General features: G+C 59.4%; 1 protein-coding gene across 5 annotated transcripts in view; it reads right to left on the bottom strand.

The window, feature by feature from the left end:
• Positions 1 to 12,857, bottom strand: part of STK32C (serine/threonine kinase 32C) — an 82,674-nt gene that overhangs the window by 24,282 nt on the left and 45,535 nt on the right. For 2 of the 5 annotated variants that reach the window (XR_004522586.2, XM_033842179.2), the window contains exon 2: positions 12,718 to 12,773. Coding sequence is in view for 1 of the 5 variants with exons in the window: in XM_033842179.2 (XP_033698070.1) it covers positions 12,718 to 12,773 (56 nt within the window). In the remaining 4 variants the exon portion in view is untranslated. The other 3 variants (XM_033842180.2, XM_033842181.2, XM_073793787.1) reach the window with 3 other exon arrangements.

Raw genomic sequence — 12,857 nt, 5'->3', positions numbered from 1 at the left:
GCCCATGCTCCGCAACGGGAGAGGCCACAGCAGTGAGAGGCCCGCATACCACAAAAAATTAGTAATAATAAAATAATAAATAAATAAATGAATGGGGGTGATTGTAGGGACAGAACTCTGTTTCAGTAACAGTACAGCACACCCTGTGGGGTGTCCAACGGCCACGTCTCTTTGTCAGCAATTAACATTTCCAATTTCTCTCCTACCCTTCTGACCTGGAATCATGAGAAATGAAAACTTCCCCTACAAGCTGAAGCTTGACGACTTAGTATAAACTTCAGAGAAATCACACAGGTCACACGTGGACCATCCCCCTGGTGCTGGCTGGGGGCTGCTCAGAGCTCACCCGACGCCATGGCCACGTCCCAACTGCAGCCCAGGAAAAGCAGCAGAACTGCCACCAGCTGCCCTTGCCCTCCCCATTCCGGGGAGGCACAGAAACCACCCTCCTGGAAGTGCCCGCGGCTGACCACCCTCTGGACTCAGGCCCGGCTGGACAGTTGGCTTTTCCTTTGTTTCCACAGAAGTACCTCCCATTAAATGCTGATCGCTCAGACCATGCAAAGGCCTCACTTCTGCACGAAGGCCCTCCAACGCCGCCTCCTAAAATGAGACACGACTGCTTAACGAAACTGACCTGTTCTCAGGACTGAGAAACTGGTTCACTGAGACATGCAGCAGTTCACAGCTGTGACTCTTCCCGACGGGGGGTGTTGGGGCCCACTGCCCTGAAAGGTGCACTCTGGCCACGATCGCCTCCAGCCAACGACCCTCACAGAGCAGCAGGGCAATGGGCACCTGCACGCCCCTTTCCCTCTGCAACCAGGGAATCACCCCATGTGGACGATCTTATCCTCAGTCCAGGCCGGGAGAATTCTGTGCAAGCAGGCCTTGCTGAAGCATGTTTTCTCCTCCCTCGGCCTCCCACGGACTCTAGTTACCTTTCCACGTCGCCGCTTTGTCCGACCCACAGCACAGAAACATTGAGGTTTTGCCTCCTCTGGGTCTTCATTTCCTTACGAGGGCTCCAGCGTCATCCAAAACTTACGTTAAACAATGTGTATGCTTTTGAATGTGAACTTACATTAACTGTGTACGCTTTTCTCCCGTTCCTCTGCCTTACGTCACTTTAATTCTCAGGTCCAGCTGAAAACCCTAGGGGAGGAGAGGGGAAACCCGGCCTCCCCTCCAGCCCCAGGAGGGGCCAGCCCGCGGCCACCTCCATTCCAGACCACGGGAGAACACACCTCTGTTGTCTGAGGCCGCCCAGTTGTGGTGCTTTGTCACGGCCGTGAGAACATCCTGCTTCCTGCCAGTGTCCGTGACCACGCCTGCGGGCACTGGCCCGCCCGGCTCCCACTGGCCTCCCCCAGGCACCCTCCCGCCTCCCTGTCCAGGCGGCCCCAGTCCAGCCCACACCCTGAGCTCCTTCACCACCCTGTCCCACCCAGGCCAGGGGGCGCCAGCGCGGCCCCAGCGGCCCAGACCGGCCCCCGGAGGCCCACGGCCGCCGGGCACATTCACGTTTGTTTGAGCCGGTGCTGGGCTTCCCCTTAGAGTCAGTGGCATCCGAACGCTCTCTGGAGGGGCAGCCGAAAAGGGCTTTAGGCCCCCAGCGGCCCAGCTGGAAGAGGCCGAGTGGGCCAGGCCCCTGCGGGCTCCGCAGAGCCCCCGACGGGAGAGGCTCCAATCAGAGGCCGTTTAAAGCGCTGGGGTTTGGTGCAGAGGGACCCCGGCCGCAGCTCACACAGAGCAGCAAAGGGCCAGCAAGCCTCTGGCATTTTACGAGCAGCCTCCAAGGCTGAGAGCATCGGTGCCATGAAACCATTTCCTCAAATGGAACTGGTCTCGGCTTCTGAGCTGCGTCCTCCCATAATCGACTTAAGACAGACAAAGAAGAAATGGAATTAGATCTAAGCATGAAAAGGAATAAAGTCTGTAGATCCCAGGGCACCAGGGCAGCCCCGGGCTTTCCGTGTGACATGCCACTGGCCGCAGCAGCGCCTCCAAGGCCTGGAATAGTTGGGGACGAATGGCGGGGGGTAATTTTCATTTTAATTGAACACTGCTTACACGTTTGGCAGATTTTTTTTCCTGGAGCTGACAAGTTGGTCACATAATTCATAGGGAGAGACAATCAAGTAAAAATAGCCAAGAAGAAAACTTTAAAAGAACAGCCAGGCAGGGACGTGAGCCCTGACCAGGTGTCAGAGCGCGTATATACACCTTCCGTGATAACGTGCGGTCCTACAGCGGAACAGGCAGGCAGGCCAAGGGGCAGGAGGGAAAATCCAGAAATAGACCCCACGGCATAAGGATACTTAGTACATAACAAAGGATACTTAGTACATAACAAAGGCGGCGTCTCAAATTTATGGACAAAATAGACTTTTTATGAAAAAATGGCGTTGGGATAACCGAACAGCTACATAAGAAAAGATGTAATGTGATCCATTCATGACACTTTACAAGGCAGAATGAATTCCAAATGCATGATAGGTTTAACATGATTAGGGAAACACAGACGTGCTGAAGGAAACAGGATGGGGTCCTCTACAGCTAGAAGGGGGGACACATCCCTGTGGCCCCAAACCTGAAAGCAACAAGGAAGACCGACAGACACGACTACACACAAGGAAAAACCCACAGAAACGAAGGTGAAAGACAAATAATAAACGGGGAAAACATCTGCAACTCACTGAGAGATAAAAGGTTAATATCACCAACATAATGAGGCTTTAAAAATAAAAAAGACCATCAGCCCAGGAGAAAAGGGGACAAAGGGTGTGAAAATGGTCTTCGAACACTTTAAAAAGATGCTCAACCTTGCCTGTCATAAAAGAAATGCGAGATGCCATTTCTCACCTGTCGGGCTGGCGGAGGCCCAGCCCTGGCAGCAGCCCTGGGCAGGGGCCCAGGGGCGCACAAGCCCCACGGACGGCTGGCGTGTCTGGCGGCATCACACGTGCATCCGTCCTGCATCCCACACAGCCCGCTTCTAGGAACCAACTGGAAGACGCGCCGGGTCACGCGTGAGGCATGATACCCGCGGCCCCGCCTGTGGTCGCAAAGCTAGGAAGCAGCCTGACACTCACCAGGAACACATGTGGTAGCAGGACGACGGGCCCCTACGTGCCCACGTCCCAACCCCTGGACGCTGCGGACGTGCCACCTCATGTGGCTAAGGGGACCCTGCCGATGGGGGTACGTGAAGGAGGGTGAGATGTAGGGGTTGCTCTGCGTGATCCAGGTGGGCCCAGAGTAACCACCGGGCCCTTCGAAGGGACAGAGGAGGTGGCGGGGGGGAGGTCAGAGAAGAGGTGACAAAGGAGCGGAGCTCTCAGGAAGGCAGGGCCACAAGCCCAGGAACGTGGCGCCTCTGGAAGCTGGAAAAGGTGGGACACGGGTGCTCCCCCGAACCTGCAGGAGGGCCCCGCCCTGCCCCACTGCAACTCCAGCCCAGGGCTGACCAGTCTCAGACTTCTGACTCCACGACTGTCAGGTGGCGCGTGTGTGTTGCTGCAGCCACGGGAGCTTGCCAGCATGCCCACCCCGTGGCGGGCTGTGCGGCTGCAAAGGGCAGGGATCGGGGTGGTTCTGAACGAAGAGCATGCCTTCCAGAAACACCGTCAAGTCAGAAGCAAAGTGTAGAGAGCGTGTGAACAGCAGGCGACCGGGCACTTAAGAAGCAGGCCATGCGGATATAGTGAAAAGAAACCAATGGAAACAGAAACCAAGCTTTTCCAAAAGGGATATTCAGGGAGGGAGGGAGACGCAGAGGGAGGAGAGATGGGGATATATGTATGCGTATAGCTGATTCACTTTGTTATAAAGCAGAAACTAACACACCATTGTAAAGCAATTATACTCCAATAAACATGTTAAAAAAAACAAAGGGATATTTGTAGGAGGAAGGCGGAAACAGGACAGAAGGAACAGCAGTGGAGGCTATACTTTGTCTTACAGATTTTAACCTGACATCATGCAAGTATCTTATATAATCATTAAATTTAACATAAAAGGTAATCTCTAAAAAATGAGAGCAAAGTAAAAACATAACGTTAATTGCACACCCAGGCCTCCGCCCCCCTGGGCTCTCAGGCAGGCTGACCTGGGCCTTTGGTCCCACGGGGACAGGTTGTCAGCTCAGTCCAGGAAGCGTTCTCCAGACCCAGTGCCTGCATCTGAGCCTCGGCCGAGACCCCACACCACCCGAGGGCGCCACCCCACCCCCCCTCACAATCACAGCTAAAGCTCTACTATTAAAATACCACAAGGCACCATATGATCAAGCAATCCACCGCTGGGTGTGCACCCAGGAGAATTGAAAGCAGGGACCCAAACAGGTGTCTGTACACCCGGGTTCACAGCAGCCCGATTCACACTCGCCAAAAGGTGGAAGGAATCCAGTCCATCAGTGGACGAGCAGAGAAGCAAAATGTGCCCGTCCACGTGATGGAATGCTACTCGGCCTCTAAAGGAAGGAGATTCTGACACAGGCTACAACATGGATGAACCTGGAGGACATCAAGCTAAATGAGTGAAGCCAGTGACGACGTGGGATTCCACTTACACACGATACATAGATTAGCTGGATTCACAGAGACAGAAAGTAGATTGGAGGTTACCAGGGGCTCAGGGAGCGGGCAGGGAGTTAGTGTTTCATGGGGACAGAGTTTCCGTTTGGGACGATGAGAAAGTTCCCCAGGTGATGATGGCTGTACACCAGAGTGAATGTACCCAATGGCACTGAATTGTATGCTTAAAAGCGGTAATTTTATGTCATGTGTACTTTACTCTAATTTCTTTTAAAAAGTTAATATCAAGCCAACGTATGTCCCAACTAATGGAGTCAAGAAACACCATTGCTCGAAGGTCTGGGGGCGGAGCTCTCTGACAATGGGGACAAATCCATGACATCTGCTTGGGCTGCAGCCATGGACCGGCCCTGCCCTGAGTGGGCAGTGGGCAGGGGCGGGCAGAGGGGGCGGGCGGCAGGACGGCTTGCCTTCAACGATGTTGCCCACGGCCCCCCGAGACCACCTGTGTGGTCGCAGTCGAGGGTGTGATGGGAACACGGAGGCTGGGCCGAACGTCCGGGGCACAGCACGCAGGCACAGGCTTCTGAGATCCAGAGCCCAGATCGGCGCCTGGACATCTCAGGAGAAGGGGCTTCGAGCCTGGTCAGGGAGCTGGACGGTGATGGCAAGGGCCAGAGCACAGCCCTCGCCGCCAGCGTAAACACCAGGATCACAGGGCCGAGGACGGGCTGCAGGCAAAGCTGTCTCCAGCAGCCCCGGTGGAGGCTGTGGACAGCCAGGTTCGAGTCCCAGAACCCGACACCTCCACACCCTCGGCCACAGCTGCCCCCTCCTCACGGCGTTTCCACCATAAGGGATGCACGGAACCCCAGACAGCTCCTCCTGGGTTAGCTCAGCAAGATGCCACAGCAGCACTTGGGAGGGGGATCGCTTGCCACCCGCCGAGGCGTTGCCATAGCAATTGCAAGCAAAGGCTTCTCACTCAGATGGCAGCGGGGGGAGGCTGGGCGAGGTGGCGTCACTGGGGTGGCCTGAGAACAGGGCCCGGGAAAAGAGGCAAGGCCGAGGGCCCCCAGGACGGTACTTGTCCTCCCTGCAACCACTCTCTTGCTCTCCCACCCACCCCATCCTCCAGGTCCACCCGAGGGTCCGGGGGGCAGGAGACTCCTCGGATGGCTGGGATCATCTTACTTCTTTCCCCACAAACTGGAGAAGCACAAAGCCATGGGCCTGGGCTCTGGCCACTTCATCCCCTGAGGTTGGTGCCTTCCTTCCCTCCCCAAATAATCACCCAACCAGCCCTCCTTCTGCAGGAGCAAGGGGCCGGGGATGAGCATCTCACCCCCAGGTTGGGCCCAGGCGACCAGAAAAGGGTCCCTGGGCCTCACAGCTGGAGAATAGCCCCCATCCCTGCCCTATTTCACAGCGAGTGTCCTGACTCGGAACCCACGGCCTCCTGACAGGCCTGGGCTGGGGGAGGGCAGAGGGTGGCCAGGCCCTCCTACCCCAACATTGACTGCGGCAGGCACCCCAGAAGCAGCCCCTGTGTCAGTTCCAGCCCAGCCTTTGTGCAGATGCAGAGAGAGGAAAAAGGGGCACCGTGGGGTGTGGGGTATGCAGAGCAGTGGGTGAGAGGAGGCCTGGCCAGTGAGGGCAGGACTCCACCCAGAGTCGAGAAAAGGCCCCGGGAGCCAGAGGGGCTGGAATGCAGGACAGGAGCCCTGGACGCCCCGGCTCATACGCCAAGTCCCGCCCACTGTGCAGAGCTCCGCACCCAGGGCCAGGGCCTCTGGGACTCGCCAACGGATGCCCCGCCCCCGCTCCCAGGAGACAGCCTTTCCTCCTGCAGGGCTGTGCCCATCAGATGCCTCGACACTCACTTCCTGATGCTGCCCGGTCTGGCTGGCTGCCCACTGTTAGGGGGCTCTGCAGACCCCAGTCGAGAGTGGAGACCCACCTCTGCCCCACGGACAGCATCATGGGAGCACATTTAGCCCCCAACGCCCCTGGTTAAGGCAGGAGGGGGCCTCACTATTCCTGGCAGGGATGAGCCACAGCCGGCAAAGCCAGGCCACCACCCTCCGCCCACACCCGGGACCACCCACCTCCTCAGCAGCTGAGGGCAGGCAGAGGGCAGTGGGGGTGGAGGGGGTGCAGCGGGCCGGGGCACAGAAGCCACCGTTCCCAGTAAAGTGGAAATAAAGCTGGAAAATAAAACATATTCACAGTAACACAGAAGATAATACATAACAGCTGAACATAAAACAACTAAAAGAACTAAAAGAACCATGAGAACAATATATACTAAACACGACAAAATGTGAAGGATCCCCGGGGGGTAAGATAACCACTTCCCTCCCATTTAATCTTGAAATGCAATTCCTACTCAAATTTCAATGAGTTTATTTCTGATCTTGACGGAATTTATTTGAAAGCTCAATCGGAAAAATAAATACACGAGAGCAGCTGACATTCTGGAGGATCATGGGCCGGGCGGCTGTGACGCTCTGAAGGCTTTCGGGGGTTAGAACGAAACGGAGTCCCTGAGTCAGGGCAGAGGCCGCAGAGAGCCAAGGACAGGCAGCAGTTCCCCCTGAGGACAGACAGATGGACGGATGGACAGAGCAGCTGAGCTCGCCAACTGAAAAATGGTAAATTCCAGAGGGAGTGAAGTTCTTTCCCCAAACAGAATATTTTCTTTGTTCTGAGTGTAAAAGTAGTAATGATCGTTATAAACAAAGGCCAGTGTGAGACAATGTTCCAGGTGGGCGTGGGCAGACGCGATGCCTCCCGAGAACCCAGGGAGGATGCACGGGGCCTGGGGGCCAGAGGAGGAGGGAGGCCAGGCTGGCAGGAAAGGAAGGAGGGAGGGGGAAGAGATGGGGAGGGTGGGCGGGCAGCGATGAAGCACAGGTGTCATCAGAGCAGCTCCCGGGCAAGTTCCATCTGGAGAGACGGGACATTTGATTCTTACCTCTAGCCCACCGCCCCACCGCCGGGAAAAAGGTGGGGAAGCCACAGGCGTTCCCTCTAAAAGTAGAAACACACCTTCCGTGTCCTCAGGTAACCAGAGCCCTAGGGAGAGTCCAGCCTTTCGGGAGGAGCCGTGTGGCCAGAGAAGGGCCAAGTGACACTGCCCACTTACACAGCAGACCGGGGCCCAGCCCCAGGGGTCAGCGTGGTCCCGGAAGTTGCCGCCACCCTGTGCACACGTGCGCCCCCTCAACAGAGCCTGTCCCAGAGGGGCCCCGGGGGCTGCGACCCTGCACTGGGCTGCAAACACCACTGATCAGGAGGGTCAGGGGCTCGGAGCAAACGCCCATCGACAGGTCCTGCAGTAATCCTGTGACAGTGCAGCGTGGAGCTGGAATTCAATTTCCTGTGCAAATCAAACCTGGCTGGCAGTGCTGGCGGGGAGGCCCCACTGCGCGCGCGCGCGGGCACACACACACACACACACACACACACACACACACACACACACACGGGGGGGGGGGTGGATGGTGGCGTTTGAGGGCTAGGCCATCACCAACACCCACAAAATATAGGCCGATCTTCTCCAAGTCTTAATTATTCCACCGAAACGATCTGCCTTGGAATAAACTGCAGCCACGTCGTCCAGCTGGACAGAACTTCGGGAGACCCCAGCTGAGGCGGGAGCTCGTGCCCATCACACCTGAAAAGCACCCTCATTCCCAGGAACCGCTGAGTACAGGCCCCGGGCTGGGCAGCTGGAGGCCGGGGGAGCCGGAAGAACTGCCTGGGACCTTCCAGTTCCTTTGAGGGCCCCAGACAAGGAGGCAGAGCCTTGCTCCCCAGGCCCCCTCCCCAGCAGGGGCCCCATAAGTCCCGGGCGCCAGGGACCCGTGGCCATGCACGTGGAGGGCAGGGCAGCCCCGAGCCGAGGGGCCCAGAGGGCAGCCACACGCCAGGCTCACCTGGGCCGCAGCCGGGGAGACAGGTGCCCAGGAGGGGGACGCACACCCCAGGGTGGCCCCAGGAAAGGTCAAAGCAAGGGTGCCACAGCCCACAGGTTGGGCCCCAGGGCAGGCGGTGAGGCCACAGCTGGGCGGGGAGGTGGCCCTGCCCTCCGCCCAGGGGGGCCCGCTGCCCGTGCACAGTCCCCACGCGGCCCCGGGGAAGCCCAGGACTCTGCTCCAGGCCCCGCTGGGCACTCACTGCACGCCGAGGGGCCACTGGGCTCCATGAGAGCCGTGTCCGTGTCAGCTCAGGGCCCAGGGCTGGGGGCTTCTCAGAGCCCAGGATTGAAGGGAAGCAGGGGCTGTGAATGGGGCGGGTAGGGCCTCAACCCCGGCGGACCCACAGCTGGCAGGAGGGGGCAGGGGCGTGTGTGGGAGAAAGAAACTTGAGGGCGGCCTGTGTGGATATAACAATGCAGGGCAGCCCTGCCTCACCCTGAGGGTGGGCTCCTTTCAAGGAAGTTTCTAGGGCACAAGGAGGGCCTGCCTTGGGGTGGGGCAGGAGACGCCCCAGCACAGGATGCTTATGAGGGCCCCCCGACCACGGGACCCTTCAGTCCTGTGGCTGGAGCCGCCCTGGTGTTCATGAACTGAGCAGAAACTAAGCCATGAGCAATTCCAGAGGAACAGGCCTCTGGGAGTTTGGTTCTTAATGAGCCAGACCCGGAACCTGGGGCAGAGGCAGGCAGGACCCCACAGGCCAGCCCCAGCGGGTAGGCGGGCTGTGCGCTGGAGGCGGCAGAGGTGGCGGTCTGGGACCTATAGCTTGGTCCACAGGGCTGGTGCCCCCAACACTGACCCAGGAGCTGGTCTGAGGTTCCCCAGGGCAGCCTCGGGCCTGGGGCAGGGAGGGAAGTAGAGAAGGGGGCAGGGAGCGGGGTCGGAGCTGGGGAGGAAGGGAAAGGGGAGGAGGAGAGGCTGGCTGGGAAGGGCCCCCAGAGGCAAAGGTCTGAGCCCGGAGCCCCACCCGCCGGGCTCCCCACTCCACGCACCCCTGTGAATGAACCCGGTCTTCGACCCCCGCCAGCCGCTGCTTCTGCTGGGAAAAGACTCAGCTATGCCAGCAAATGCTCTGTGCAGGCAGGGGCAGTGAGGTCAAGGTAGGGACTGCCCAGCTCCAGGGACTGCAGCGCCCCGGGGCCCCTGCCCACCTTCTGCTTGTAACGGATCGCTGTGGAGCCCTATAGCCCGCGCCCCGACTACAGTGAGTGGGGCAGGGCAGGAGCACGTGGTCACACCAGCCAATCAGAGGGCTGCCCCGGGCCATCTCAGGCCAGGGCGGGAGGACAGCAGCCCTCGTCTCTCTGGCCGTGGAGCTCAGAGGTCATCCAGAGCTGAGCCGGAGAGAGAGGGCCCGGGTGGGCAGAGACCATGAGCCCTGGCAGGAGCCCAGCCCAGCTCAGCTGCCTCGGGGGCCTTCCCCACCCTGCTGACATTAGCTCTTATCTGTCACCCCTTTCCGCTCTCTTGAATTAAGCGTGTGTCACCTGCAGTCTGAGATTCCGGGTACGACACACAACGCCTGGCCGAGGGCTGCCACGAGCATCGCGGTGGAGGTCCACAGTCCCACTACACCTGCCCCTCCCCCAAGGAGGCCCGCCGCCGGGGGCTCACATCTGCACAGACACGGCCGGGGGAAGCCTCGCAGCTGCCAGCGCCGTGTGGGCACGGGCACGGGGGCGGCGGGAAGTGTCCTGTCAGTAGTATCACTCCGGCCTGGCCTCTGCTCTGAGGATGGTCCCAGCCTCCTCGCGGGGTCAGCTGGCCATGACGTCCCCAAAGGCTGGCGGACAGAGCCCAGTCCACCCCCAGGCTAGTGGGGGCTGTGTTCTCCCCACTCATGGTTGCTGGGCCGGACCACCACCAGCTTCCGCTCTGCCTTGGAGAACAAAGCTCTCTACGCTGGGATACGATTTCTCCAAGAACTGGGAACTTGGGAGGGGCTGGGGGGTGTTAGCTGGGTGCAGGATTTCATTTCACAGGTTGGAGACGGCGGGGTGACGGCTGCACGACAGTGGGGATGTTCTTAATGCCACTGAGCTGTGTAATTTACCACCGTAAAAAACTGCAAACAAACCAAACACAACATCCAGTCTTGTGTCCAAGGCCCACATGCAGCCAATCTGGGTAATCCATTCCCGGAGCCACTGCCCTGAAGGGTGGAGCCACCTTGCTGGGGGCAGACGGGTCACGTCACACACACCGACCACTGTGCCTCTGTGCATGGGGGGCGGGGGGCGCTGAACATTCACACCCACTTGGCCGAGGGGGCTTCCCCAGCAGTTCGTAAAGCCGGTCTTCACTGGGCGTCCGGGCATGGTGGAGCCAGCGCACACCCTCTGAAATAAGGCCACGTGTAAACGGGTGCGCACGCAGGTGTGCACGTGGCCCCGCCGTGCACGCTGGAGCTGGCTCAGCTCCTCACTCTCTCTCCTCATGGGGTCCCCGCCAAGCCACCGAGAGCAGCGGAAGGACCAGAGCCCACATTCCAGACACATAACTGCACCTGGCACCGGCAACCGCGGCCCAGAGACCCCTGGAGGCCTAACTAGGGAGCAGGAAGCAGCCCTCCAATTACACTGTAACCTGCGTCTGAAGATACAACCCTGGCAGTACCCCACATTTCCTCCTGTCACCCCACTCTGAGAGCCCCATTCCTGGGACCCTGTGGCCAGCTAGATTTTCAGAGCCGAGAACGGTCGGAGGAGCCAGAATCCTGGGGTCCTGCAGACACTGCAGAGCGGAAGGGCTGCCCAGCTGCACACCTGAAGGGAGGACAAGCCCCTCGCAGGGGTGCAGGGGGCCCAGCCTGGGGGCGATGGGGGTGGGGACAGGGCAATGCACTGCCCACCCCAGTCAGTCTTCGCCCCAAGAGCTTCCCTCCCCGGCCCATGTTCCAGTCATCTGTATGACACCCACGTCTCCCTGTATAAGCCATCCTTCCCAAACCCAGTCTCAGCTGGTGTCCTCCCCCCCGGGGGGGGCACCTTCCCCTAAGCCCCACCCTGCCTGCCCCCCTTGCCTCCCACACGCCGGTGCTCCCGTGGGAGAAGCCAGGTGGCGGAGACTGTCTCAGGCGCCACCAGCGTCTGACAAGCTCACCGACCAAGGACCTCATCTTTGGATCGACCATCTTTGCACAATCAACAAAAGGCCCAGGTCCATCAGTCACCTCCTGACTCCGAGAGACGTGAAAAATGCTCTCTCCCTAATGCACACAGCATTTCAATGGATTTGTGCAAAGGCGCTAATCTGCTCTGGCTGTAACTACCCCAGGCCTGGTAACCTAAGGCCGCACTCGCTGTGATACAATGAGATGGAGATAATTAACAGCATTCAAATACCCTGGCAGCCTGCGCTGGCAGCACAGCAATCCCTTTAAAACGCGAACAGGGCTCACAGAGACGGCGTCCAGACAGCTGTGTGGGGCGTGGGGGCGCAAAGGCCTCATCTGTCAAGCCCTCCGAGCTGAAAAGAAACTGTCCATTCAGAAGGGATTCACTGCAACAGGCCTGGCAAGGCAGAGTCCCGGGAGCTAATTTTAACCTTTGCAGAGCGCTCCTTAAGCCTCTTTGAGTTGTAATTACCCCCCATCTCTAGGCAGGACAAGGCGACAACCAGGAAGTCAGATCTGGCCAAGAGAAACCGAAGCGAAGTGGAGAATGGGCTCCGGGGGTCTCTCTGGAGAAGTGCAGCGTGGCCGCCCACCCTGGGTCCTGCCCCTGCCTGACCTGGAGGAACGGGCACAGGTGAAGCCTGGCCTCTGGGCTCCAGCTGCAGCAATGGTGTCCGAGCGTCGCTGTCGCTCCAGACACCAGGCATCAGCTAAACCAGGAGCGGCTTCTGTGTGAAACGCTTCCCTCTCAGACCTCGAGCCGGCTCTGTCCCTGAGGAAAGCTGTTCTGCTGCAACATGCGCCTTGGTACGGAGAGTGAGGGTGTCAGGGTCTCGGCCCTGGAAGAGCCCGGGGGCCGCGCCATCTGCACCCTCAGCTCCTGGCCGAGCTACTAGACCCCCAAAGACCTGGGCTAAGAAACCCCAGCAGCGGTGAGCGCGGCCGGCAGTCCACCCCGCGGCCCCAGCATCACCGGCCTGCTCGGCCGGAAGCACACCCACACCCTCCACCCACAGACCCAGCTGGGGCCGGCCTCGCTCACACCCTTGTCCAGCCTCGGCCCCCTGCCGGCTGGCCTTACCTTGCCGAAGCTGCCCTTCCCAATGGCACGGAGAATCTGGAAGTGGTCCAAGTTCACTGCAGAGAGAACAGAGGGATGCCAGGTGAGGTGGCAGAAAGGCCCTGTGCCTGCCACGAGCCCCCCCGCTGGAGCAGTCCCCG

Source organism: Tursiops truncatus, chromosome 16 (assembly GCF_011762595.2).
Source record: "Tursiops truncatus isolate mTurTru1 chromosome 16, mTurTru1.mat.Y, whole genome shotgun sequence".
In the NCBI taxonomy this organism is placed as follows: domain Eukaryota; kingdom Metazoa; phylum Chordata; class Mammalia; order Artiodactyla; family Delphinidae; genus Tursiops; species Tursiops truncatus.
Note: the sequence above shows the minus strand (reverse complement) of the source record. Positions and strands in the feature narration are given on the sequence as shown.